This window comes from Penicillium longicatenatum, assembly GCF_028827895.1.
Source record: "Penicillium longicatenatum strain IBT 33135 chromosome Unknown contig_2_segment0_segment0, whole genome shotgun sequence".
Taxonomy (NCBI): Eukaryota; Fungi; Ascomycota; class Eurotiomycetes; order Eurotiales; family Aspergillaceae; genus Penicillium; species Penicillium longicatenatum.
The window spans coordinates 5713964-5741284 of record NW_026643120.1 but is presented as its reverse complement, the minus strand read 5'-3'; the positions used below and the strand labels follow the sequence as shown (position 1 = coordinate 5741284).

General features: G+C 48.4%; 13 protein-coding genes across 13 annotated transcripts; 6 read left to right on the top strand and 7 right to left on the bottom strand.

Moving 5' to 3' along the window:
• Window positions 1-87: 87 nt before the first annotated feature.
• N7484_004653 (putative MFS multidrug transporter) lies at window positions 88-1962 on the bottom strand (the record flags this gene model as incomplete). Its single annotated transcript, XM_057115073.1, has 5 exons — window positions 88-431; window positions 483-1156; window positions 1209-1387; window positions 1439-1696; window positions 1768-1962. 5 exons carry the CDS (start codon window positions 1960-1962, stop codon window positions 88-90), a joined length of 1650 nt encoding a protein of 549 aa, XP_056975213.1.
• Window positions 1963-3231: 1269 nt separating this feature from the next.
• N7484_004652 (uncharacterized protein) lies at window positions 3232-4346 on the top strand (the record flags this gene model as incomplete). The annotated part of the gene is made up of 2 exons (XM_057115072.1): window positions 3232-3339; window positions 3402-4346. The coding sequence occupies 2 exons, from the start codon at window positions 3232-3234 to the stop codon at window positions 4344-4346; spliced, it is 1053 nt and encodes a 350-aa protein (XP_056975212.1).
• A 335-nt stretch (window positions 4347-4681) lies between these two features.
• Window positions 4682-6609, top strand: bna4 (kynurenine 3-monooxygenase; the record flags this gene model as incomplete). Its single annotated transcript, XM_057115071.1, has 3 exons — window positions 4682-4802; window positions 5114-5328; window positions 5413-6609. The coding sequence occupies 3 exons, from the start codon at window positions 4682-4684 to the stop codon at window positions 6607-6609; spliced, it is 1533 nt and encodes a 510-aa protein (XP_056975211.1).
• Window positions 6610-6905: 296 nt separating this feature from the next.
• Window positions 6906-8747, bottom strand: N7484_004650 (WD40 repeat domain-containing protein; the record flags this gene model as incomplete). Its single annotated transcript, XM_057115070.1, has 2 exons — window positions 6906-8540; window positions 8631-8747. The coding sequence occupies 2 exons, from the start codon at window positions 8745-8747 to the stop codon at window positions 6906-6908; spliced, it is 1752 nt and encodes a 583-aa protein (XP_056975210.1).
• Window positions 8748-9564: 817 nt separating this feature from the next.
• On the bottom strand, window positions 9565-10215 carry N7484_004649 (cornichon family protein; the record flags this gene model as incomplete). The annotated part of the gene is made up of 4 exons (XM_057115069.1): window positions 9565-9657; window positions 9724-9790; window positions 9868-10023; window positions 10115-10215. 4 exons carry the CDS (start codon window positions 10213-10215, stop codon window positions 9565-9567), a joined length of 417 nt encoding a protein of 138 aa, XP_056975209.1.
• Window positions 10216-11149: 934 nt separating this feature from the next.
• Window positions 11150-14517, bottom strand: N7484_004648 (putative ATP-dependent permease ADP1; the record flags this gene model as incomplete). Its single annotated transcript, XM_057115068.1, has 3 exons — window positions 11150-11386; window positions 11443-12846; window positions 12901-14517. The coding sequence occupies 3 exons, from the start codon at window positions 14515-14517 to the stop codon at window positions 11150-11152; spliced, it is 3258 nt and encodes a 1085-aa protein (XP_056975208.1).
• Window positions 14518-15340: 823 nt separating this feature from the next.
• Window positions 15341-15871, bottom strand: N7484_004647 (FAD linked oxidase N-terminal; the record flags this gene model as incomplete). The annotated part of the gene is made up of 2 exons (XM_057115067.1): window positions 15341-15357; window positions 15430-15871. 2 exons carry the CDS (start codon window positions 15869-15871, stop codon window positions 15341-15343), a joined length of 459 nt encoding a protein of 152 aa, XP_056975207.1.
• Window positions 15872-15900: 29 nt separating this feature from the next.
• On the bottom strand, window positions 15901-16437 carry N7484_004646 (FAD linked oxidase N-terminal; the record flags this gene model as incomplete). Its single annotated transcript, XM_057115066.1, has 1 exon — window positions 15901-16437. The coding sequence occupies one exon, from the start codon at window positions 16435-16437 to the stop codon at window positions 15901-15903; it is 537 nt and encodes a 178-aa protein (XP_056975206.1).
• A 21-nt stretch (window positions 16438-16458) lies between these two features.
• On the bottom strand, window positions 16459-17213 carry N7484_004645 (FAD-binding type 2; the record flags this gene model as incomplete). The annotated part of the gene is made up of 3 exons (XM_057115065.1): window positions 16459-16724; window positions 16817-16985; window positions 17034-17213. Coding segments are annotated over 3 exons (615 nt in total), but the record flags the coding sequence as incomplete, so codon positions are not given.
• Window positions 17214-18696: 1483 nt separating this feature from the next.
• On the top strand, window positions 18697-19597 carry N7484_004644 (uncharacterized protein; the record flags this gene model as incomplete). Its single annotated transcript, XM_057115064.1, has 2 exons — window positions 18697-19361; window positions 19426-19597. 2 exons carry the CDS (start codon window positions 18697-18699, stop codon window positions 19595-19597), a joined length of 837 nt encoding a protein of 278 aa, XP_056975204.1.
• A 472-nt stretch (window positions 19598-20069) lies between these two features.
• On the top strand, window positions 20070-21465 carry N7484_004643 (uncharacterized protein; the record flags this gene model as incomplete). Its single annotated transcript, XM_057115063.1, has 3 exons — window positions 20070-20102; window positions 20209-20672; window positions 20730-21465. The coding sequence occupies 3 exons, from the start codon at window positions 20070-20072 to the stop codon at window positions 21463-21465; spliced, it is 1233 nt and encodes a 410-aa protein (XP_056975203.1).
• Window positions 21466-22131: 666 nt separating this feature from the next.
• N7484_004642 (uncharacterized protein) lies at window positions 22132-24223 on the top strand (the record flags this gene model as incomplete). Its single annotated transcript, XM_057115062.1, has 3 exons — window positions 22132-22153; window positions 22221-23005; window positions 23060-24223. The coding sequence occupies 3 exons, from the start codon at window positions 22132-22134 to the stop codon at window positions 24221-24223; spliced, it is 1971 nt and encodes a 656-aa protein (XP_056975202.1).
• Window positions 24224-25666: 1443 nt separating this feature from the next.
• Window positions 25667-27107, top strand: N7484_004641 (uncharacterized protein; the record flags this gene model as incomplete). Its single annotated transcript, XM_057115061.1, has 2 exons — window positions 25667-25753; window positions 25806-27107. The coding sequence occupies 2 exons, from the start codon at window positions 25667-25669 to the stop codon at window positions 27105-27107; spliced, it is 1389 nt and encodes a 462-aa protein (XP_056975201.1).
• Window positions 27108-27321: the final 214 nt, after the last annotated feature.

Below are 27321 nucleotides of genomic sequence, written 5' to 3'. Positions count from 1 at the left end.
TGCAAAGATTGACCACTCAATTATGCAACGCTGAAAACAGAGAGTATCATCATTATGGACAACAATAGCTTTGACAAGAATGATTGATTACCGTTTGAGTTTGGCTTCATTCATAAAGCAGGCGCTGAAAAGGGCAAAGAACACCACAACAGTTAGAAAGCTAAAGCCCTTGTTAGTCGCCCAGGCATAGCAGTTGCGGACAATCTTAGAAATCTCCGGATCCAGCTTATTGATGTAGTTAAGACTCTCTCGAACTCCATTGACGATTTCATCAATGTTTTTGCTGTCATGTAGGTCCGATTGAAGCCGTCCTCGTAGAAGCTGTTGAACTAGACCTGATGACAGTGAAATCCCTATAACGGAACCCAAAGATCGGAATAGGTATGAGCAGGCTGTAACGACTGCCTGATCCTCCATTGTTGAATTTGATACTGGGAACACATTAGTAACGGGGGACTTTGCATGACATACACAAAACTCACTCAAGCCAATCAAAGTCGATGTGACCCCGGTTCCATTGCCAAATGCTGACATGACCATTCCAACAATCATGCCGATAGTGCTCGTCATGACGCCGCCTGAGAAAAAGTAGATCAAGAAGCAGCCCGAAGTCAAAGATGAGTATGCTGCAATCGTGAGCCAGTAATATTTCCCTGTCCACTTCATGATGAGACCAGCGAGAATCGACCCGGTTGCACCGGACAGAATGCTCGGTAATAAGCGCAAACCAGCGCCAGAGGCAGATACACCATCAACGGCCTGGAAATAAAGTGGGATGTAGAATAGAACGGCAAACCAGCCTCCGAAGCTGAAGAAATTGCAGCAATAGAGGGAGAAAAAAGTGCGGTTGAAGATGATGTGGCCCGGTGCAAAGGGCTCAGCTGCGACATATAGTTCCACTAGCACGAAGAGAACAAAGAAAATCGCTGACAAGCTCAGTGAAACGATAGTTAGTGGCATCGTCCATGACACATTGCTGCCACGATCCAAACCAACTAGGAGGCCTAGGACAGCACCGACGAGGACAACCGCGCCAAGGAAGTCAACGCGCTTTAGCTTCGCCTTCCAGTCTGTGTTTTCGTGGGTCGGAAGCTTGAGCATAAGGGATACAGCAACAATAGCCAGGACGCATATGGGAAATTGTAACAAAAAAGCCCTGTGTTCCGTTGATTAGAAGATTGTCATGGATTTTGGGTAAATCGACATACCAACGCCAGCCGATGTAATCAACTAGGATCCCTCCTAAGGGTGCGCCCGCGGTTGATCCAGTGGCATAGACGAGATTGATAATGCCTTGCCAGAGACCTCGGTCGCGCAGGGGAACAAGGTCACTCATTAAGATACTGACAACAGTGGTCATACCGCCACCTCCAATTCCTTGGAAAACCTAACCCCATGTTAGTCGAATACGTCGAAGGGCTGCTTAATATTGACATACGCGCGCCGCAATCAGCTCATAAATATTACGTGCAAGCCCACAGCCTAGATTTCCAAGTCCAAAAACGGCGTAGCCAAAAAGCAGACATTCCTTTCGGCCAAAGATATCGCTTAATTTTCCGTACAGCGGTTGAAATGAGGTCAAGGTCAGAAAGTATGAAGTGGCAATCCAGCTGGTCAAATTGAGAGCTTTCAAATCACTACCAATTTGTCCATAGCTGGCCATAATGATGGTTTGGTCCGCAGCTGACATGAATATCTACACGTCCATTAGCCGACGACTGTGTGAGTTGGCGGGGAGAGCCAGGGCATGGATCAGGATGGTCTTACACCTAATGAAATTGCCGGAATAAAATACTTGAGCTGTACTTGAGCATCTGGAAACGGCTCCTTGGCCTGATCCTCATCACAATTTCTTGGTTCTGCCCATTCCTCCTGGGGGATGTCTATTGCTCCAGTAGTGGCAGTGCCGTTGCCGGGCACCAGCAACGGGGAGGTCTCGGAAAGGACACGCTCAGACGCCATGATGGCAACACAACTGCCACGGATATCTTCACACCTTTAAGCGTACAGTGTCTGTTTGAGTCGCAATTGTGAATCAAGAGGAAGAAACACTGATTTATTCATAAATCCTCACTCACGTGGTGATAAGCGGCCTTCCCCCGCTCGTCAGAACGCGAAGAGTAGTTGATTGAACCAATGAACGACTGCAATTCGTCGCATTTCTCCCCGCTTGCGTGCTCAGGCCCCGTCGGCAAATTTGGGCCGGATAAGGGACTGATACAACGCCGTTAGCTCGGCTGCCAATAGTCCACCTAAACACCGCGACAATTGAATACCATTTTTCCTTTATTTTCTCCCGAACTTGATGGATACAGCAAACAGAAAAACAAAAGTATCGGCACCTGTATGTGATTCTCCTTGCAGAATTTTGCATTAGAAACGTGGGATTTGCACATCTCAGTAGGAAGTGTGGGACCGCAACCCCACCTATCATAATCGGTGTACGATGTAATAGAAGATAAACAACTAGTTTAAGGACCGACCATGTACGGGTTTTCTTTCTGAAATATTGCCTAACTCATAACTATTGACAGTTTAACTGAATAGGGGCAAGAAAACGCGACTCAGCAGGTATCACTACTCATTTACCTTCACATTAGGTACAGCAATCTTAGTATGATCGGGTCTTGAAGCAGCCGAGTGTGAGTCAAGACGTAATCATCTAGGTATTAATTCGAAAATCATACTCTGAATTTAGAAATACTCCTAGATGCTGAATGTGGTTATCAACCGACACTATGTGGTGTTCAATTAATAACGTCCGTAAATAGTAGCCTGATTGATGATGCCAGAAGCGATGAGCATTACGATAATTTCCTTCGATAGACTTGAAGACACGAGTGTCTGTGTCTGCAAAGTATGCTTCGAGATTGCTATGTTATCCCCCGACGGTATATCCGTGAGCTCTTTCACCTATGCCGCGAAACCTTTCAAAGGTGAATGGGTTCTGAGAAATACTCTCGACTGGAAAAGGATGACACAATCAAGTCTAAGATGAATCTTCCAGTCATATAGTTTACTATTGTAGTTCAATATCCTATAGTGTTGCCCATTCCTCTAGTTTTCAGCTCAGATATTTTGCATAGGTGCCCAGGGAGCAGTTTGTCTTTCTCACCTTTCATCCCAATAGATCGTTCCCTCTCACCTCTTCTTTTCTCACGAACGCGTCCTCGCTCCTCACATTTTCACACGCCCACTCTTCATCAATTAGTATGTTGACAGCCAAACAAGATGTCCACCCTCACTGGAGAACTACGGGATCAAGAATCCGAGATAGTCAACAATTTCTTGAGCTCAAAATCGGCAATTTTTGCCAAACTGCTGAAGGTTCAAGACGAAGTAAGACGCGCCGGATTCTGTTACATCTCTGTGTTATGATTCAAGCCTGATATATCTCTTAGGTATGGAAGTGTCCTAAAGCCGATGAATACTTCAGGAATCAAAAGGCGCGTGCTGTTCAATCCGTGTCCGAAGAACAAAAGGCAGGTTTTTTCAATATGATGACGAGGATCGGTGACAACTTCCAAGATCAAGAGAAGTTGATCCCTCCTCCGTGGAAGAGAATGAACTTTGATGTTCTTGATCTTTGTATGGCCCCTGGAGGCTTCTCCGCTACGGTCTTGAAATACAATCGTTTCGCACAAGTGTGTGCCATCAGTCTACCCACGAACGAAGGTGGACTTGAGATTTATCTTCCAGGCTGGCAGGAAAAAAAACGGCTCAAAGTTCAAATGTTGAATCTCGCCATGCTTTCCGCAGAGCTTGGGTTTCCGGACTTGGCCTCAGCGGATCAACCCTCGACATCTAAGTTTTCGAATCATATACCGTATGCAGGACAAAAATTCGACTTGATTTTTTGTGATGGACATGTTCTTCCTTCAGCTGATCCAGAACAGGATTTGACGTCCCAGCGTAGACTTGCAGATGCTCAGAGTGTCATGGCATTGCAAAGAGTCAAGTCTGCCGGGACCATTGTGGTGCTTTTGCACCAGGTCTACAACCCGCGGGTTTTGCGGCTTCTGGAAGCATTTGACAGATTCTCCCAAATCACACTTTTCAAACCGCCCTTTTGTCACGCAAAAAGGACTTCATTCTATCTCGTGGCGAAAAATGTGGACCCTCAACATGAGGTCGCGTGCCGTTTGATTCGGGATATGAGAAATTCATGGAGGCTACGTACGGGCAATGCTTTTGGTCTAGAGATTCCTAAAGATCTCAAGGAGCCACAAGACGAAGAGGAGTCTCTGGAAGGTATCATGCAGTCATTTGGAGCGAAATTGATCACCCTCGCCGAGCCTTTATGGAAGATTCAGACAGAGGCTATGGAGAAGGCATTCTTGCGATGAAAGAAATGATGCTGGGGCGAAAAGTGTATAACTTAGGGAGACTGACCGGAATAGTATTGCTAATGAATAATACCATTATTAATTTCAAGCGATTGATGTGCTATTATGCTACTATAATGTACGTCGAAAAGGGACTAGTCCTAGTTAGGACAGATCTAGAGCCTCAGGCACAAAGCGGGTCAAAATGGATGACTAATCCCCGGTCGATCGATTTGGAAAGATCACTGAATCAGGCAAGGGCCGATACCGCACCACGTGATTGAGGTGTGTTCCGGGGTTCTCCAGCATTCAGGAACCTTGCTCTGCTCTGAACGAATTTCCAATCCAGCTGCATCATGGCTGCTGTCACCCCCAAGCAGAAGGTGGTTGTGGTGGGCGCGGGACCGGTTGGGTCCTTAGCGGCGCTCTATGCGGCTTCCCGCGGCGACGAAGTGGAGGTATATGAACTGCGCGGAGGTATGTGTCGAATTCCAGTCATTTGAGTTATTTCCTATTGCGAGAGAAGAGCGCAAGAGAATGCAAGTCAATTTGAGCTACCAAGAAAAATCCCTCTTGGTGGTGCGGGCTACATCCTGCCGATGACAATGAATTAAAATTTATTGCCATTCGATCCGGACTCCCATTGCGACATCAATTGATTGGCTTTGGAACCAGAAGCCAAGCAAGAATGGATTCTGCGTTTCCAATGCACCCTGTGCCTCGTGTCATCCCGCGAAAATTTCCGAAGAAAAGTCAATAATTTGTGCCCCTGCGTTCCGTCTCCGTAGATCTCCGTGACCCGACTACTGTGCCGTTGAACTTCACCAAGTCGATCAATCTGGCTCTTTCAGAGCGCGGAATCAACTCTATCCAAGAGGCGCACCGGGACGGACTGGTTGAAAATGTCCTCCGCAATACGCTCCCGATGCATGGGCGGATGATCCACGGCCGAGACAACGGCGCATTGTGGGAAGCCGCTCAAGCCTATGACATTCACGGCCGGGTATGCACATCCATGCACAATCCAATGATTTGCAGCCCCCACGTAACACTAAGTTCGGCTAAATAGCTAATCATATGTGTTTAGGCGATCAACGCGGTTGACCGTGGCGCATTGAATAATGCGCTTCTCGACGAGCTAGAGCGGACACCCAACGTCAAGCTCTTCTTCAACCACAAACTAACTGGCGCAGACTTCTGCACCAACAAGGCCTGGTTTGAGCGCCGCATTCCAGGCGACACACCCCAAGCCGATGATCTGGGTATCGCAGGTCGAGTCCCCGAGATCGAAGTCTCCTTCGACTGCCTCATTGGCGCAGATGGCGCTCACTCTGCCAGCCGTTTCCACATGATGAAATTCGCGCGCGTCGACTACCAACAAGAATACATTGATACTCTGTGGTGCGAATTCCGCATCCCACCCACTGAGCACGGCGAATTCGCTATTTCTCCGAACCACCTACACATCTGGCCAGGTCGCGAATTCATGTTCATCGCCATCCCCTCTGCCGACAAATCCTTCACATGTACCCTCTTCGCGCCAGCCGCACACTACACCGCCCTTCAGAACTCCCCACAAGCTCTCCAGGCTTCATTCGATGAGCATTTCCCTGGCGTCTGCCCCGAATTGATTGACCCACAAGCTCTGGTGGAGCAATTTGCTGTCAACCCGCACTTACCCCTCATCAGCATAAAATGTAAACCGCACCATTACAGCTCTAGCGTTGCGATCATCGGCGATGCCGCACACGCCGTACTTCCATTCTATGGTCAAGGTCTGAACGCCGGGTTGGAAGACGTGCGTGTACTCTTCGAGCAGTTGGACAAGCATGGCGTCTACGATTCGGATACGAGCGTGTACACCCGTAGCGTGCGCCGACAAGCCGCCTTCCAAGCGTATACCAATCAGCGATGCGATGATACATATGCCATAAATGACCTCTCGAAGCAGAATTACCTTGAAATGCGTTGGGGTGTCAAGTCGCCGCTGTATAAGCTACGGAAATCAATTGAAGAGACGATTGACCAGCGGTTGCCCTTCCTTGGGTGGAAGACGCAGTATGCGCGTGTCAGCTTTAGTAACCAGCGGTACTCGGAAGTGGTGGCTGCTGTGCAAAGACAAAGTGAGCTACTGGGCCTGGGTCTCAGCTCGGCTTTGGTTGTCGGTGTGGGCGCTTTGGCTCTGTTGCTGTTGAAGTACCCACGGGAAGCTTCGCCCTTCGGATTTGTGCGGTGTGGCTTGAAGCAGCTGGCGAGATCTTGGAGAGAGATTGTGCACAGGTGAGAGCTAAACATTATATGAAAATAACTCGCATTATCGAGTCTTCAGCGTTGAAACTTGTCGACTACATTTGTACCTTATCATGATAGACTTACTTTCGGCACTTGTTTGTGCCAAAATTGACCTGCTGCAAGCCGTTTCTGAATATCGCTACGTGAAATGATCTTTACATCACTCGTGAGGACCAACATAAGTCCAAAAATTATGCAATCACCATGAAAGGAAAAAAAATACCAAAGATGGATTTTCAACGCCGCGAGGCTGGTATAAATGCCCAACTAAACCAAAGAAAAAATAGCTTAATCCCAGTACTTGATCAGGCCGTCCAGACCACCAGTAACCACCTTGCTTGTTTCTTGCGGATGCCAGTCCAAACAGGTAATAGCGCCACCCTCTTTCCCACCAGCCAGAATCTTATGATACATCTTGCCAGTCTTCCAATCCCAGAAACAAACATAGCCGCCACTATCACCGGAAGCAAGGAATTGACCGTCAGGGGAGATCTTAATATCAATTCCATAGCCGGCGTTATTGTGGCCACGGAAACTCTTCTTGCGGTTTTGGCGGAACTTATCAGTTGCCCCGTAAACGACAATCTGGTTATCGCCTGATTGGAAAGCGACGTATTTTCCATTGGGATGAGGTGTAGCACGAGTAAGAGCGAACATGTAGGGCTCTGCGATGAACTTAATGGGCACGGGAATACCATATTCCCACGCACGCAGCGACTTATCATCCGAGGTGGAAATGAAGCGGCGGTTATCGTCAACGAACGTGATGGTGTTGACAGCAGCCAAGTGGTGATCGTATTCTTGGACTAACTCGCCAGAGCGAGTATCAAACTGCACAATCTTCTTGTCGGACATACCGGCCAGGAACTCGTGCGAGTGTTCAGGACTTGGGTTGAAGCGCACAACGTGCGGCGTTTTACCTGTCGAGAACCGGCCCAGACATTTCCCGTATTCCGTATCCCATAGCTTGATCTGTCGGTCGTAAGAGCCGGTAAGGAACGTCTTGCCTGTCGGGTGGAAGTCTGTGTCTGAGATGGCCTTCGAGTGGCCTGAGAAAGTACGTAACAGCTCGCGCGAGTGGTATGCATCCCAGATCTTGGCTTTTCCATCGGCGGCAGAAGAAAGGAGCAGATGTCCTGAGCCAGGGAAGAAGCGAAGAGAGGTGATGGCTTTGGTGTGCGACTTCCAGGTGTGGACAAGCTTCTTGGGCAGGTAGTTCTTGATACTGCCAGGCTCCTTGCGCAAGTCGATATCCAAGTCCTGAGGAACATGCATATATGTACGACCCTGGTAATCGGCCTCCTCTGATCCGTGGAATTCGGTGGTCTCTTCCTTGGAATAATCGCCCGCGTAGTCGGTGGCCTCTTTGCTCATGGCCGGCATGAGTGCCGCCGGGGCGGAGGTCTCATCGCCTTCTTCCACGTACTCCTCATCGCTTGCTAACTCGCGCTCCTCATCCGACCCAACCTCGATATCCTCGTATTGTTGTTCAGTCTGGTATTTGGCCCACGGACCTAGGTACGCGCCTTCGCCCTCGACAATACTCGAATCGCCCTTCCTTTGCCGCTTTGCGCGCCATGCAGCAGACGCCTCCTTGGGAATTTTCATCTGAACGATGTCTTTGCCACCATATTGCGCAACATTGTCCATATTTCCCACGAACTGATCCGGGCGAGTCGGGTTGCGGGTATATCCCAAGCTCTGGAAAGTGCGATGTTGCGCAGCGAAAGTAGACTCACTAATAGCAGCTTCCTCGGCGAACCCAGTTGGGACATTTTTGCGCTTGATACCATTTCCAGCGCCGACGGGTTTGAATGGGTTGACGGGTCCTTGCGAAGGTCGTGTGAGATCATCGTAGGTGGCGTTGTAGGTGAGGGCTTGCGATGAGGTGTTGGCGAGAGTCATCTGCATGTGTGCTTGATCCTATGGGATTGTTAGTATTATCTGTGCACCAAAAGAGAAGGACCTTCAGGGTTTTGAATAGAAAATAGGGATGGGGGTAGGGGACCAAACCTCTGTATTGACTTCTGGTGCAGCAACGACCTTGGTTGCGGTCGTCACCGAGACTTTGGGCACATTGGCAGTGTCATCATCGCTGGAATAATACCCAGCACCTAATAAGCCTGACATTGTCAATATGCGTGAGCGAAGTTTGAGAAAATCAACCTCGATCACAAGATGAAAGTTAACGGTGGTGGTTTGGCGGTGGAAATCTACGGTTTTCGGCAGAATTCCCGAATGAAGACCGCAAAGCGTAGTTTATGACCTCAGATGCAAAGACCAACCTGCAACGTAAATGATAACTTAGCAAATGCTTTTTTCTTTTCTTTTCTTTTCTTTTTTTTTTTTTTTTTGAGGAAAGAAAAAGCAAAAGCAAAACAGACAATTACGGTAGACATGCGCCATCTATATCCTAACCTGATGAAACAAAATTATATGGACCAAACTGGGTATCGTACGCTTTCATTGCCAAACCGCTCGGGAGGTATATACAGCTCACAGGCCGAAAGACATGATAAGATAACACAGGAGGACAACAAATCATGGAAATGAAGTACAAAATGAACAAACACTGAACAAGACGCTGAGGGGAGTACGAGAGCCTCTTCCAAACGCCTGCACAAGCAACCAACACTCACACCACCGGTAACTCTCTATCGTCGCCGCACCCGAGGTCCAGCCCTCTATCTCAAGAATGGAAGCACAATTTCTCTCATATAGGGCATTAGTCCATCCCTCCTAGATAGCCAGGGTAACAAATGGAATCGTCAAATCGTGGCTGCCCAAATAACCTGGTCGCATCGTATCTTGCAGACGGTCGACTTTAGACGCGGGCATCGATTGGGAATGCTGATGCGGATATGTGAGGGAATACAATGCCGGCGAATAATGTCTTGAGCTAGCGAGAACGACCATGGCGCATAGCATTATCAGTCTTATCGCGAATTCAGTGTCCTTCGTCGCGAATCAGAGCAACAATCATGCTGTAGAGGTAGAAGAAGAACATCAAGAGGCTGAAGCCGAGTTTGATGAACGATTCCTATTAAACAAACGGGTTAGTCACCATTACGTGCCTGAGAGAATGACACAGGAGTTCAGGACTAACCTTCTTGTGCACATTCAGCTTGCGGAAGATCTCAGTCGCATCCAGGAGGTGCTGGTTGTCATAGATCCTGGAAAATAATATCTCGATTAGCTCTTCGGCTACACGTATTGATGGGAGAGCTCAGAGAGCGGCGGCAAAACATACTTCTTTGCGTTGAAGGCCAGGAGAGGCAAATTCAAGAAGATAGCGAGCCAGTAGCCATTAATGACGAAGAGGAAGGTCAGGAAAGCGTGAACGGCTGCTTCGGGGATAATGTAGGCGTTAAGACGGTTGCAAAGGTCGATCGGGTTGATGTAGTCACTGTGGGAAAAGGGGAGGCGAGAATTAGTCAAGCTCAGGAAACCGCCACAGATCTGTGGAATACTACGCAATTGTGGAAGAGAGAACTCACCACTCCAGATCACTGTACATAATCGTGAAGAAAACCTGAAGGAACAGGTTGACGGCATTGATCAACACCGCCAACAGGTAGAGCCACGCTTCACCAGACATTATGGGCAGAAGAGTCGGCGAAGAGGATTGAGGAAGAGGAAAAGACTTTTTGAGAGGGTTAGCACCGATGCAGCAAAGGAGGTGGTAGATGCAAATGTTGGGGGCTGCTTAAGCGGAGCGGAGCGCAGAGCCGGAATTGGAGATGATTTTTGTGGGGTTTGAGGGCCTGAGAACACAGAGGAACCAAGCAAAGATATTCGGACGGAGCGCACTCACAGATCAACACCTGCGTGATACCTAAGCTCTCGGGTGGAGACGCAGACGAGACGCAGTGCAGGGAAGTGAGGAGGTGGATCGGGACCGTATTATTGCAAAGTATTGGGTTCGTTGGATTAGCGAAATCGAGCCAACCTGAACGGGCGGCGGTGGGCAGCAACTGGCGCGGGCATTAGCGTCATTGGGAAAAGTGGAGGGGCTGGGCAACCACGTACTTCGTACACAGGAAGCGAACACCAAGCTTTGGAAGCTCCAGACGAGAATTATGATGAATGAAATGAGCTGTGATTTCCTAGAGATTCCTGAGAATTGCCCAGGTGGAAAAAGGGGGACAGTTAAGAAGCTCGATGAGCCGCGAAAAATGACGTCGCACACGTGTTCTCGGATGCAACCCGTGTGTAGACTTGCTTTTCACATGTGGAATGTAGCTAGTGGAAAATGCTTAAAAGTTTTGATGGGTGAATATCGATCATTATATGACTACCAGTATGTACGAACGGGCCCAGAGCTTAGATTATATACATAAATGGAGCCGCGTTCTTTGAAAGTCAGAGCGGTCGCGATATTTGACATTCTCATACACCGTAGCTGGCTAGACACCCAATGCTCTAAGCAATAATTCCTCAGGAGAAACAAAGACATAACGCCCGAAATCAATACATCGTGGGGGATGGAAAGCCGAAAGCGATCGACAACGTTGGGTCAAGGCCCTCTATGCCTACCGTTTCTCGACAAGCAGGAAATGCATCGCTGCGTATGCAATTATGATAAAAGCCCCTGAAATGACGGCAAGTCCAATGACATCATTCCAGTAGGCGAGTGTGTTGAAGCCAAATGCGCTCAGGATCGAGGCACCGGGCACTTCGATGTCTAAGCCGTACTTGTGGTCGATCAGTGTCAGGAAGGTGACTTCGTTCACAATGAGTGCTTCAAAGCCATAGTGGAAGATAGAGAGCTATGCTGAAGTCAGTAATGTACGAGAGAAAATTCGGGGTATAAAGGTAAACCTACACTTTGCAACCACAGAGCGGACGAGGGAATGGCATCATGATTCAACAAAAGACCGGCGAACAGTAAGCTGAACAGCATTACCAGGCTACCAATCAAGTTGGCAACGCCACCATCACGGAACACAATACCGATAAACAAGCAGATGTTGGCAGCCGCAAGGTTGAACAGAACCAACACCAGCATGAACCGAAGGAATTCAGGCCATGCGGGGATCAGCCCGGTCATGGGGTAGACAATAATGCCCATGATGATAGGTGGGAGGAGCCGCAGGGGCACAATGTCGAAAACGACCTTGGATGCGAAGTAGGTGACCGGATGGTAGTAGCCATTTGCTCGTTCTCGAACAAACAAAAGCCGTTCAGTTGAAAACACCGTGAGACTTGTCAAGGTGCTGAATCCGAACAAAGCGAGAATGAAAAAGAAGAGACCAAGGCGGTTCTGGAAACCCTTTATATCGTCGGTCAACCCATAGAAAAGGAACCCCGAAAGCACAGCGAGAAGTATGGAGATTGCATAGTGGGTCAGCATCAGCATCGGGTTGCGGTAAAGATTGCGCCACGTGCGCTGTGACAAAATCAGGAACTGTCGCCCCAAACTGATACGAGCAATCTTGGGCGGTGCAGAACCCTGCAGATGAGAATTCTGGGACCCATTAGCAGCCTCAGCACTTTGAACAGCTGTTACAATCTCATCGTGGACCGAGTGGAAAACGTCAGAATCAGCGTAGCTTGCAACGAGAATATCAAGGTCGCTCTGACCAGGGGCTGGAGGTGGTAGCTGATCCGGATCATCGAGGATCTGTGGGGGAACGTTTCCTGGTTGGCGAGAAAGACGCAGCCATTGTTGCGTATTCTCGGCCACATCGAGCGTGGCATCTTCTTCATCGGTCTTGGGTGTAGCCGGGGGCTCGAGATCTTTATGGTCCTTGCGGCGGGAGTAAAGCTGACGATCTTGCTGTTGCTTGAGAGAAACTCGACGATTGTGTTTGGGTCGTCGACCTGCCTCGGTGGTGCTACTAGAATTCTCCTCGATGCTGACATTGGATACGCTAGCAACGGACTTGATAGCCCTCAGACTACTCGAGGCAGTCTTGGGTGGCCGTCCGTCCACGGAACCGACTTCGTCAGTGTAAGAGCGTGAAGAACCGGCATGCATAGTCAAGTCGACGAGATAGTCCGCAATGTTGAAACCTGGTGGGCATGTATACCCAATTTGGTCGAAATACTGCTGACATGTGGAGAATGGCCCAGAGTAAACGGTTCGGCCACTTGCAAGCAAGACAAGCCGGTCGAATAGGGCGACAATGTTTGAACGGGGTTGATGGATGGTGAAAATGACAGTGCGATTATATGTCTTGGCCAGAGTGACCAAGCACTCAACCACGTTAAAGGCGTTGTAAGCATCCTGGAAGAATTGATCAGCTACGGAATCCCTGTCGCAAAGTATTGTTTAACATACCAATCCACTGGTGGGCTCGTCCAAAAACAGAATGCTTGGGCTAGTGACGAGTTCGCAAGCTATACCAACTCGGCGTTTTTCACCGCCAGAGATGCCGCGACCGCTACCTTCTTCCGATCCAATTAACTGGTCTTTGATATGGTAGATCCCCAACTGCTTCTCGACTTCCAAAACTCTCTGCTCCTTAGCCGCCAGACTCATGTCCCGGGGTAGTCTCAAAAGAGCACTGGTCTGGATGGTCTCATGAACGGTCAAGGTTGGCAGCATAGTGTCCTCCTGGTCGACGAATCCAATCATGCTCTTGTAATCATTGTCACTGATTTTTTCTCCGTTCACAAAGAAATTACCATGAACTGCCCCACGCTTGTTCTTGCGAGCCAATATATCGAGGAAGGTCGTTTTTCCAGCACCAGAGGCACCCATGATTGCGGTAATTTGTCCTGGGGTCGATGCACCTTGAATACCAGAGAGAATCTCCTTGCCATTCAAGTAATACGACACATTATCCCAGTACAAAGATGCAGGACGGTGTTCGGCAAGTAACCTCGCACTGTCATCGTCTGAGTCATCCGACAGGGACAGGCGCATATAACCACGGTTTGCGGCCCGGCGAGACAAGTACCACACAACCAAGATAACAGCGACAACGAAAAGTGCACATCCAGCAATAACACTGGCAATAAGGGGGGTGTTGATCTTCTTGATGGGACGCTGATAGCCTGGGAGATCAGTTTTGTACAGACACTCTCCAGAGTCACAAGTTAAGGAAATAGTAGGGTCGCCGAAGACTGCACTGATGAGGCCGTTCATTTGCGGCTCGGAGAAGACACTTTTGCTCCCTTTTGTGTCGGAAATGGTCTGAAAAGTGGCTGGGCCTTTGATAACTTGGTCGAGAAAGTCACCGAGGTCGATGGATCCGTCCTGGCCGCAGAGGAACCGGCCCGGGACACACTTGCACTGGACATTCTCACATTTGTAGCTGGTGGTGTTGGTCTCAAATCCGGTCTCCATGCCCCATTCACAGGTATCTAGACCACAGTAGAAAGACTCCTTTTGGTCCACCCAGAATTGAAAATTGCAGGTATGGTCCTCGGCTTCACAAGAGAAGGTCACCTGCGGCTTCTGCTTCCCCAGTTGGTCAAGAATCTTCCGATTGGTGACATCGCACATCTGAAAGTTCTGCTTGACAGTAGAGCCTGACTTATAGCACACGCCATCTTGACCTTCGGGCATCATCGCGTTACAAGCGCTATCCTTTTGACAGACGTTGCAGTTGACACCGCCCCAGCCATCCTTGCAGTCACAGGTCGCGCCGGTTCGTGGCGGACGATTCTCACCATCGGCGAGTGAGCCACAGGTAGGCACAGAGCAGTCATCTCCTCCGAATCCAGCGGGACAGGAGCATTTGCCATTGAATTTGTTGCAGGGAGCGGAATGGGTGCAGTTGTAAGAGTCTAATTGGCAGTTGAAACAGGGAGGGCAATCGGCAGGTCGGTCATCGAAAAGGGAGACGGATCGATAGAAAAGATTTGCGTCGGAGAAATCCTCCCATGCTGCTGTAGGGATCGCCTGAGAGGCAAGCGCAATCCCCAGGATAAATGCCGGAGCTGATCGCATCATGAGCGGAGGATAGGTTAAGTACCCCGTTCCAAACAGCTGCAGTACCGGCGATCAAAGTAGGAATGCGAGAATCGCCGGGAAGGATTGATGGCGAACCGAAGTTTTGAGCATGGGTTGGATGGGGGAAGAAGGACTAAGTGCGGAGTGAAGTTGTAAGATGACGATGACGCGGGCGGAGAAGCTGCCTCGTTTGCCAGGAACAAGCCCGTGCAATCAGCCACACTGTGATTGGGGGTTTGTTTGGGCCTCTTTCGTGCAGGTACCTGATCGACATGAACTTATACTTTCAACATACCTTCTGTTTTTACAATATCGTATGCGTGCCCTTTGGACCATACATATGTTCGACTTGAACTTGTCTCGACGGTTGGTTCCATGTGGGGACTCCACATAACCGGCTTCGCACCCGAGGATACGGAGTAAGATGAACCCACTACGAGAAAGACCAGAGCGATGGAGCTATGTTCAATCTAAGCAATATTGACGGAAACTGCCTGTTTACAGTATCAACCAGTGAACAATGATTTACACGACTGGGCTTGGATTCTACGTGGCTTAGTCAGGTTCGGTCTCCAAGGCTGTGACTGCGCCGCTGGAAATGTTTTCTTTTCTCCCCAAAAAATCGAACCACCCCCCAAGATTAACAGTGTCCCATCAACAGCTATCGGCTGTAGTAGATACAAAACTGGATAGTTGGCGTCACAGTCAGCCATATGCTTATCGAGTTGCCAAACGCCTAGATGTAGGTTCCACTTAAACGATGACGATCGGTGTGACACTCTGCCTTGAAGTAAAGTCGCAAAGGTCATGCAATACAGTTCTAGAACCCATTTATGACTGCAATTGTTAATCCAAGAATTGAACTCCCGGAAATTCTCGACGAATCAGGTTGAAATATCGGTAACTCACTCCTTAAGTCATAATGCCACATATCACTACCAAGTCCACTCCAAGTGTAAAGGCTCTCACTAGGGTCATGCTTGCGCTTGATTTCAAGAAGTCGATCGCAGTTGTCGCCATAGAGATCGAGCTTCCATGTAGAACTGAAAGGATTTCCTTCGTTCATGTAGGCACCCGTATTAGGGGCCCATTCTCTCCAAAAAGGCTCTTTATATGCCTCATACCACTCGGCACCCCTTTGCAAGGACTCATTCGCGTCACCAGTTGCATTTATCGATGCTCCATATATCATGGCATGTGCATACGTCTCACGCCAGGCCGGGAGCACACTTCCACGCATCTCTTCCGGGACGTTAGCGGGACCAAGGCCAGCTTGCAGACCGAATAGAAGAATCGATCCAGGACCATCATCATTGTCAAAAATTCCTCGAAGGTATGCGATCAAATCCATTTTGAGGATATCTGAAAGCTCGCGACGGCCTAGGAGATGGCTTGTGATAGGCTGACAACTCCGGCATTGATACTCGAGCCGGAATGAGTGTAATAGCCCTTGGTAGTAGGTGCGATCAATGCGAAGTTCAAAGAGCTGCCATGCGTCACATTTTTGATCTGGTCTGCCAGCTTACTGATGGTGACGTTCATCTCAGTAGTGGTCATGTTGAAACCAGTCAAGCTAATAGATGCAGCGGCACCTGGGACAGTTTGATCCAGACCCAGTAGAGTCTCGACATTCTCCTTTGCGAGGGCAGTTATAGTGGCCGTGAGACCACTATTCATGATGTCCGGAATGCAGGAGACCACATGAGCCAAGGCATTCCAAGATCCAGTCTCGCTAGCATTGGACTGATATCCTGCGTAGAACTCAGGGCTGCCTGTAACCATGTTTTCAGGGACGGGGTGTGTCTTCAGAACATATTCAGTTATCACACCAAGCTGCCCTCCTCCTCCGCCACGAACAGCCCAGAAAAGGTCTTTGTTTTGCACAGTCTTTGCAACAAGGCGACGGCCTTCAGTCATGATCCCAGTAACCTGGTAAACTTAATCTGATTCAAGGCCATAATGACTAGACAGCCAGCCGTGACCACCGTTTTGGATCAAGCCACCAAGGCCAACTGTAGAGTCCTCGCCACCTGCGATAGCTCTGTTCACGATGTTTGCCGCAAGGCCCGCAGAGCCCCAATTGTTTCCACTGCCAAGTACCATCACGTCTGCAGTCTCGTTGCAGCCAGGTAGTTTCCAAATTGGTTTGTGCTCGGCGTTCTTAATTGTGAGACCAAATGGAGATCGAAAATGCACCGGTGGAACTAGATATTGTTTAGTGACGACATTCATGTTCATTATGATCGAGTTCCCTACCGGCCATTCAGATCGTGTCCAGTTCCCTTCACAACAATACGAATATTGCGCTGGAAAGCCCATCTCATCGCAGTAGCAATCTGCATTTCTGTCGTTGCATTCACAATATACTGTGAAAGGCCACCAATGGTGAATCCCCTAGAATTTGTATATCCAGTCGCACCTGGCGGTAGACGGGAACTGTTGGTGTAGATCGGGTAATCGATACTCTCCGGTCAAGCAGAGTGGTATGAAGCATAAGTCCAATGGCTCTTCACATCGGTGTAATTTTCTGGTGACTGGAATGGATTGCCGGGGTAGCATGACGATGCTGCAGGGGAATTTCTGAGGAGAGTCCCCTGTAAGGTGTGGCTAAGTGCATTCCATTCGTAGGTAGATTGCCAGTTCGAGTCACTGGGAGAAGTCTTGCAATCTGGGCTGGCAGAAAACGAATCTGAAACTGTTGGAAACTGCCAATGAGCTCTATACTCCATTAGTCAATAGTGTTGGATCAAGGCCAGGAGCGGAATTCAAGGGTCTCACTTATGAAACAAAGATGCCTAGAACTCTATTATGATGTAAGATTATCTAAACTAGAGCTGGTCTTAAGTAAGAGCATTAGTATACCTATACCTTTTCATTCGGGCGTCTTGTGTGCCTCATGTTATCCTTATATGCATCGAGGACATGCATACTAGCGCATTGGCGGCACAGGGAGGCCTATATACGCGAGTCATTGGTTTGTGGGGATTTGAATGGCCCCAGGGAATTGTCATCGCTATATTAGAATTCAATAGATCGCTTATCATCGATCTCACGTGAGCCGTGTACGCACGAACTATAACTTGCGCGTGGAAGTGAATTTCTTGTCAAAGTTCTATTCAATCCTTTAACCACTGACGCATCGGATCTGGCCATCCTTTTGTTTCAATTTCTCGCGCTTTTGGTTTGCCAGGATTTTCAAGTCCTGTCCCAAAAGGCACAGGAGTTTTTCCAACGTAATAGTTTGAAAATGCCAGGGGGATTGTGGGACTAAACACTACGAGAATTTGCCATTAATCCCTGCTCTAGAGGACCCATAGCGAATATGTTTCACCGCGTGGCATTGACAGGGGAAAAAAAACTATAAAAATAGACGTGAACCGTACTCGTATTTTTGCACATCCACTATAGTGGGGCCGTATAGACACACGGAGCAACTCCGCCTATCTTCCAGCTAACATTATTTTCATCTTCATGCTATACTTCATTTGAAGATGCCAGGTCAAATACTGATGCAAATCTTATCTTCGAAAATGTCAATATGCAATTGCACGTCGTATCTCAGACCTAGAGTAGGAGACAAAGTCGTAACAAGCCTTCAATTGCATGCCCAGGCGTTTCTTGAACATTTCTTGATCTCAAGTTATCCGTTGATGCCTAGATATCCATTTGTGGGTAGATTTTGTGGGTTGGGTGGCTTCAAGAGGGTCTAAAATGCCAAGTAAACAAGCCACATTCTCTTACTATGTCGCCGGTTGCCTATACATATTCTTCAGCATAAGAAAAAATTAAAGGGGCCTATCATTGTTAAACATGGTCCTTAAGATACCGAAAGGATCAAAAACAATATTTATACCTGAAGTCCACGAGAGATCTGCGAGCTCAATTGCTTTGTGCTTCTCAATGATCCAGGGCTTGTGAAAATCAGTCGCCAGAATGATCAGCTCGATCGAAGTGCCATCAATTGATACAAATTTAGCTTTGTTTGCATCTCTCCGTCTACTCTGGAGTCAAAATGCTCTCTCAGCTTTTATTTCTCTATTTTATCTACATTGCACAGGATCTTTGTTCTTTGATATTGTTCACCACATGCTCCACCATTGCAAAAAGTCGTCCCATCCTCTTTTCCAACATCTGGCACGAGTTCACCGTTACCACCACCTCTTCTTCACACGCCATATGCAGTTCGACAAAAAGTACCTTCGACAGAATCAGTTTCAGGCATTGCCACTTGAGCTTGTACTTCAGATTATTGGAACAATTCTGGGGTATATCTTTGCCACCTTAGTGACGCCCACTACTCTGGTGTGGACCACGTCAGCTCATCTTTGTTTCATGATTGGCATTCAAATCATGAGAACCGCCTTTGTTATTGTCATGAGCGGCCGAGATTCGAATCACCTTGTCTATGAAATTACACCCAAGGACCCCAACTGGATTTTCGTTGGCCCAGAGTTCCACGCACTCCATCATGTCTACCCCGATCGCTACATTGGCTCGTTCGTCAAGATTCTCGACTGGATATACGGTACTGCCTATACATTCAGAGGCAAACGCTTTGTGATCACTGGAGCAAGTGAAGCATTTGGCCAGGCAATTGTGGCAGAGCTCAAGCGTGAGGGGGTAGACAGCATTCAAAGATTACAATTTGGTATTGATTGGGACCATGATAACTTTGAAAATGCGATCCCAGCGCTTTCCAATTCCGACGTTCTGGTCCTAGCCCACAATCTCAAAGACTATGCTGCAGGTGAATTGGACTGCAGGTCAGCTATTCGTCTCATCAAATTATTCAAGAAGCATAAAGCCAACAACCACGCTGGTCCAACACTTCCAGAAGTATGGTATGTTGACAATGAGATTGGGTTTCATTCTTCTTGGGGAAATCTACAGACTCCTTACTCTCAGTCAAGCCAAAAATATCTACCGCATGCTCGCTCTTTTTATGATGACCCCGATATACTTTACCGCCACATCGTCTCATCGCCGTTTGACTCGAGTGCAAAGTCTGGTGTTTCAGCCGCAGCCCGCGAAGCTAGTTGTGCAATTTGGTGGATCCGAAGGGGTGCTAGATATGTGATAGGAGCATGTAGAGGAACTGCCTATTTGAATTACTTCAAATTCATTCTTTGCATTCCTTATGCGCAAGAAACTTTGAAAGATGATTCCGATAGAGCCAAAGATATATAGCATCGCTTGTTTGGGTGACAAACCTATCAATTATTCCAGATTCAATTGGAAGCATTCACTTAAGCTTTACATAAGTATCTTTGAGTACTATTCCAGGAGCCTTTAGTATCCAAGTCATGGCTCTTGCACGCTGTACACACACCTATGACACGTGTATCATGTGACAACCAATCCAAATATTCGAGAGTGGACACTCCACGTGATGCGGGGATCGGGCCAAAGCCCGAGATGTGAACAAATTCCCTTTTTCCTTTCAATTCCTTCATAACTGGAGAATTTGCATTTTGCAGAAGAGCATAACCCACAGAAAATTTTGCGATCTCAGAAATCTTTGTGTGGGGTCCACCTCATAAGCCGACATTATGGTGAAGATCGAAGAGTTCGCGGTTGAGCAGGTACACTCCCCGCATTCCTGTATGACTCGGCTTTCTTTTCTGTTCTTTTCTTTTTCTTCGTTCACGGAGATACCGTTCGCCAAAGACTTTACTAAAATTTAACTAGTGGATGGACAAATATGAGACCACCGCCAAGTATAATACAGCTGAGACCTGCTGCGCATCCCTCTCGATCGACGATCTCCGTGAGCTTTCCGAGGACAAGGACACCAACCCCTTGACCCAGCTTCAATCCACCAAACTTACTTATGGTGCGATCAGAGGCTCCGATAAGCTGCGCCAGACTCTTGCCAACTTGTACTCCGCGAAGACACCCACCCCATTACCGAAAGACAATGTTTTGATCACGGCTGGTGCTATTCAGGCCAACTTTCTAGCTCTGTATACCCTGGTTGGACCGGGAGATCATGTTATCTGCCACTACCCAACTTACCAACAGCTTTACTCAGTTCCCGCATCTCTGGGAGCTGAAGTGAGCCTCTGGAAGTCGAAGGAAGCTGATGGCTGGAAGCTCGATATTGAAGAATTGAAAGGACTCATTCGTCCGAATACCAAATTGATCATTATCAAGTATGCCGTAAAATATACGAATCATATTGCTTGAGCCAGACTAACTCTATTGTTTAGCAATCCCCAGAATCCCACAGGAGCAATCGTCCCGCGCGACCATCTCGAAGATATTGTTGATATTGCCCGCGAATCTTCTATCACCATTTTGGCCGACGAGGTGTACCGACCTATTTTCCACAACATTAGTCCCATGGACCCGCAGTTTCCTCCCTCGATACTCTCTCTTGGATACGAGAACACCATTGCAACCGGTTCCACCTCGAAAGCATACAGTTTAGCTGGGCTGCGCGTGGGATGGATCGCATCGCGAAACCGGTCGATCATTGAAGCTTGTGCCAGCTCTCGAGACTACACTACCATCTCCGTTGGCCAGATCGACGACGCCGTGGCCAGCTTTGCTCTGGCACCGGAGTGCATCCATAATCTTCTCCAACGAAATATTGACCTTGGCCGAACGAATCTTGAGATTCTGGAGAAATTCATCGAGGATCACCGGTGGGCCTGTTCTTGGGTGAAGCCCCGTGCTGGGACGACTGCCTTTGTTCGGTTTAGCAAGATGGGGAAACCGATCGATGATGTGGCTTTCTGCGAGAAGCTACAGGAAGAGAAGGGAGTTATGTTTGTACCAGGTAGCCGGTGCTTTGGAGGAGGGGAGGACTTCCAGGGCTATGTTAGAGTTGGATATGCCTGCGAGACCGATGTGCTCAAGCAGGGTCTTGATGAGCTCCGAGAGTTCATGGACGAGGGCTATGAAGATGTACCGGCGTTGAAGAAGAAGAAAGCACCACAATAACCATATTTGATGTGACATAAATATTGCACAGACAACAGAACCTGTTTCAATATTCCGTCATAGTGTCTGTGCGGAGAAAATTACGGCAAAGCCCATCAATGGAAAGAAAAATATGATGGCATGCCTTGTGGATTACTCAAGTCTATCAGACCAGCTGAGCCATGTGAAGGCGGTACTTCTGTCTTGCTCCGCGTCGTGCACAGACAAAGCAACAACTTGTCCTGAGATCTCGATGTGACTTGTTTCCAGGGAAATATTCCTTTTATGCAAAAGAAAAGACAATCCATAATTGATTGATTTCCACGTAGTCGTTAAAGATCCCACTTGTAGCAGTACTATCAATGTGGGGCGTAGTACAGTGACGCGTTTTAGCACTATGCCGCTCCAGCCGGATCGGCGCGAAGATGCCGAGGTATCTTGGCAATAATCTCACCTGGACAATTCGCTATCTCTTTGTTGTTTCATCGCTGGCCCCCATCAGTCGTATTTCGTTATTTTCTCAAGCCTGTTGACGAAAGTTTACCCACCCGCCGCTCTTGAATCCGTTTGCCCCATAGGGGTACGACCTTGCCACACCAACCTTATCTATCGTTTTGGACAAAGAGCTTCAACTTTCAATCTTCCAAGGTTTGATCCGACAGCTGAAAACTGGCCATTACAGCCAAAATGCCGTTGCCTTTCCTGTCTGGTGGGTATAAATTGCTCATGAGTTCTAAATAAAGATCTATCTGCTAATGTTTGCTCTCGGCTTACAGATGTGCCTTTGAGCATTGCTCTGCCCGCGGCCGCAACAGCTTTAGCATACCTGAACGCGAAGCATTCACTCTTCTATGATGTTAGCCTCCTTAAGTCAATGTTCAAGATGATGAAGAAGAGGAACTCAGCAGAAAAGAGCGATCGCCTGAACCTCTTCTATGTCCTCGAGAATCACGCCCTCTCCCCCAGCACCGCCGACAATGATTTCATCGTTTATAACGGCCGAACATGGAGTTTTCGTGAAACCTATAATATGGCCCTGCGCTTTGCCAATTGGTTCAAAAATGTACACAACGTGTGTTCCAAAGAGATTGTTGCCATCGACTGCATGAACTCATCCACGTTCTTGTTCATGATTCTTGGGCTCTGGAGTATTGGGGCGGTTCCTGCCCTCATCAACTATAATCTGGCTGGCAAGCCTCTAACCCATTCCCTCAAGGTGTCAACTGCCAAACTTGTGATTGTGGACGAGGAAGTCCGCAATAAATTCACACCGGAGCTGATGGAGTCATTGGCCTCTCCAAACTTCCGTGATGGGAAAGGCCCGACTGATGTAGTGTTCCTGACTCCCGACGTGGAGGCCCAGGTCTTGGAGATGGCGCCAATGCGGGAGGAAGATACGGCTCGTGCTGGTCTACTCCCGCGCGACATGGCCTTGTTGATTTATACCAGCGGTACCACGGGTCTTCCCAAACCCGCAATCGTCAGCTTGCACAAAGGCTGGTCCAGTACTTGCTTCGTAGGAAACTGGATGAGTATGACCTCTGCAGATCGCTTCTTTACGGTATGTCCCCCACCCCGATATTGGAAAATCGAAGCCCAACGCTAACTTTAAAAGTGCATGCCTCTGTATCATGCCTCCGCAGCCCTGCTTGGATTCGTCGCCACCATGCATGCAGGCGCTACACTGATTGTTGGTCGCAAATTTTCTGCACGTAACTTCATGAATGAAGCTCGTGAGAACAACGCAACAATCATCCAATATGTCGGCGAGACTCTTCGATACATTCTCGGCGTGCCACCCCAGATCGATTCGGTCACGGGTGAGGATCTAGACAAGAAGCATAACATTCGCATTGCATTTGGTAACGGCCTCCGTCCTGACATCTGGAATCGATTCAAGGAACGTTTCAACATACCCACCGTTGCCGAATTTTACGCTGCTACCGAAGGCACAGCCGGGGCTTGGAATCTCTCTTCGAATGACTTCTCAGCAGGCGCCATTGGCCGGAATGGAGCTATTGGAAACTTCATTTTCGAACGAAACTCTGCCATTGTCGACGTGGACTGGGAGAACCAGGAACCGTGGCGTGACCCGAAGACTGGCCTCTGCAAGAAGGTTGCTCGAGGCGATCCTGGTGAGTTGCTATTCCGGATAGACCCTACCGACCCTAGCGCAGCGTTCCAGGGCTACTTTGGGAACTCCAAGGCTACCGAGAGTAAGATTGTGCGCGATGTCCTGATCAAGGGCGATGCATTCTTTCGCTCAGGTGACGTGATCCGATGGGACAAGGATGGTCGCTGGTACTTTTCCGATCGACTGGGCGATACTTTCCGGTGGAAGAGTGAGAATGTCTCTACCAACGAGGTTGCCGAAGTCCTCGGCTCTCACCCGGAGGTGCACGAAGCCAACGTCTATGGCGTGGCTCTCCCGAATCATGAGGGTCGTGCCGGATGTGCGGCGCTGGTCTTGAACCAGCAGCTAGCTAGCGGTAACGCTTCTGGTCCAGCACTGAAGCCCTCGCCTGCCACGCTTGAAAGCATTGCGGCGCAAACCCTAAAGAATTTGCCACGCTATGCAGCTCCGCTATTCCTTCGGTTCATGCCCGAGATGCAGTCGACTGGGAACAATAAACAGCAGAAGCATATCCTGCGTACCGAAGGTGTAGATCTAGCCCAGGTCTCGAAGAACGATCACCTGTACTGGCTGCAGGGCAACTCTTATGTTCCATTTGAACAGAAAGACTGGGATCGGTTGAATGGTGGCCAGGTTCGACTGTGAGCTTGTCATTGATATCGAAGATATAGCGTATTCTTTGTTTATTTGGTTATTTTGGGAACTCTTGTTCTTACAACTCTTGTTCTTACAACTCTCAGCTTTTGTATTTAGATACCCTCCCCACTGTCCTTAATGACATGTCCACAGTATTTTCACCATTTCCATTTAGCCGGCGCAAGTTTGCGCGCGCGGTTAAGTTTTTTATTTCAACTATGTCCTAGGATGTCGATGTGGGGCTACGATTCGATGGGCTATTGGGCGTTTTATTTTATTTCACATGGAGGAATGCCATTCCCATTACAGGAATTACTGATTAAAAGCTATCGCACTCCCCTAACAAAGAGGTCCCCCAACATGCCTTACACTCGAAGAGTGAGGACCCAACAGAGACACAGAGACAATCAACCGTGTAAATAAGTATTAAACAAGTCAAGATTGATATCCGCCAAAGAATGGATACAGTAGGTCGCAAGGGAAAATAAAAGGGGCCGATTACCGTTCGAGCTAGTACCGAGCTAGCAGTCAAACAACAAAGAACGAGCAGGGATGGCGTAGTGAATTTTCCGTCAGACTTTTAGATACTGATTGCAAGATGTAGATACTGAAGTGGCGTGAGCCTCTTCTTCTCTACTTCCCACAAATCGTTTCATTATGGGATCCCATGGAGCCCGAACCAAGAGCGATTTCCAGAGCTTCAAGGCGAACCCAGAACTCGGAATACAGAACTTGAGGACGAACTATGAGAAATGACTCTGTACAGAGGTCATCATTCGGAAACAAACACCTCCAGTCTTCGTGACCACACTGACAATCCTTTGTTCATGTAACTCTCCCATGCTGCCATCACCTCATACCGGCAAACGAGAAACTGAAGTCGGGAATCTGCTCATAAAGTGTCAGGTGACCGTTAGATTTTAAGAGCAGGAAAGTGCAGAGTCCAGAGGGTGCGCGAGAAGAGAGGAGGAAGAGGAAGAGAGGAAAAGAGCGAATTTATAAAAGACGACAAACACAAAGTGCGAGTCAGTCACTTTCTTTGTTTATCTGCAATCACACTAGTGCAAACCAGTTGATCCTGTGCAAATGTTTGCTTTCACTGTGGTTGTCCGTTTAGCATCGCATCGGATTTAAGCTTCGCCAAGGAAAGACCCGCGCTCAAATCCGAGGGGGACATTCATTACGATTGATTAACACTTGATACGCAAAACAGTAGAGACCCCGGACTCACAAGGTCTGAGCTTCAGTTCATGCTAGATTCACCCTGCAGTTGCCATGCGGAGGTGCGGAATTATTATGGGACGCGTTCCGCTAATCCTTCCCAGGTCCCCGCAGATCTGCAGATCGGCTATACTTGCTTTGCTTCTATCCCTTTCCACCTTCGACCCTGCATCATCTTTCCCCGTTAGACCTGGGCACCTTGAATGGACTATTTGAAGCCCTTGGTTCATCATGAATGCCGAGGAAATGAAGCTAGAAGCTTCACGGCACAATGATACCTCTTCTAGCTCGGAGGAAGTCCAGACAGATTCTCCTCTGGTATGTCTTTCACCACCATCAAATGCTGGGATGCTAACAATGTCCTCTCCAGCATTGGCCCTGGCTTCGCAAACATGTTATATTGATTCAATGCAGCTTCTTCGCTGTCTGTCCCGGTTTCACAAGCTCTATCTTGATTCCAGGGACCAATGATGTCGCTCAAGAATTGGGCATCACCTCCCAAACAGCAACCTATCTTATAGCAGTCCATGTCCTCTTCCTTGGGCTCGCACCATTCTTCTGGATTGTTTGCATGAATGCCTATGGGCGCAGACCAATCCTAATTACAAGCATGCTATTATCCTGTTTCGCTGCTCTCGGTGGAGGTTTCGCCAAGACGTACGGCGGCCTCATGACAGCACGTGTATTTCAGTCGTTCGGAATCTCAGCAGGCTTTGTTCTACCAGGCGTCATTGTGGTGGATCTCTTCAGTGCAGAGCAGCGAGGGCAGAAAAATGGTATCTGGGCACAAATGGTGTCGATCGGGGCGCCCCTCGGTGGAGTGATCGGCGGGCCCGTGGTTCGGTATGCCGGGTGGCAATGGGTGATGTGGTTGACTGCAATAATGAATGCTGTTCAAGCAATGTGCTTTATTTTGACATGTCCTGAGACATCATACAGTCACCGGAAACATGGACGCGCCCGGCTTCAACTACAATATGTCTTGGAGCCATTTTTGATTCTTCAAGCGCCGCATATTGTTCTCGTTGCATTTGCCTATAGTGTGACTTTCGCCATTGTTTCTGTGGGGCTCGCGACCATTGTACCCATTGCACTCGAGAAAGAATATGGATTTGGTGCGGTCGCGCAAGGGCTGTTCTTCTTCGGGCCTTTGATTGGCGCTGTGATCGGCGAGCAGCTAGCAGGCCCGGGGAGCGATTGGATTATGAAGCGAGAGCGACGACGTGCTGCTGTCGCTATCAACAACAGGCCAGAATATCTCGAGCGCCGTCTCATAGTTGGTCTTCCTGGGGCTGTTATGGCAGTCGCTGGGATCTTGATCTTCGGCTTAACACTGCAAAATCATACCCACTGGATAGGGCCATGCATTGGATTCGGAGTAGCAAATTTTGGGTTGCAATTGGCTACGACTCCCCTGAAGACTTATTGTGTCGACTGCTTGTCCTCCCATTCGGGTTCTGTGCTTCAACTCATCAATGCCATTCGCCAGATTATTTCCTTCACGGTGCCCTTCTGGAGTCCCGAACTGGCGGATCGCCTTGGCTATGGATTAGGGTACGGGATTGAAGCAATAATTTTGGCTACCATCTTCACGGGCTGTCTCCTGGTGTTATATTGTGGTGCCTCTTGGAGAAAATCATTGTCAATTAAAGGGCTCGTAAAGGGCCCCTAGTGTTTATAACAGCATGAGCCAAATGTTCAACATAATTTCAGTCAATAAAAAGTACTCGGAGAAGCCATGATCAAGGTGATCATATCAAAAATTTCCGAATTGTGTCATTGGTCTTATTTAAAGTCGGTTAAAACAAATTCGGGACCCAATGGCGCCGCAGATTAATTACCCGCCAAAGCTGGGGTTCCCGGCTCAACTCCGATGGCATCGGACG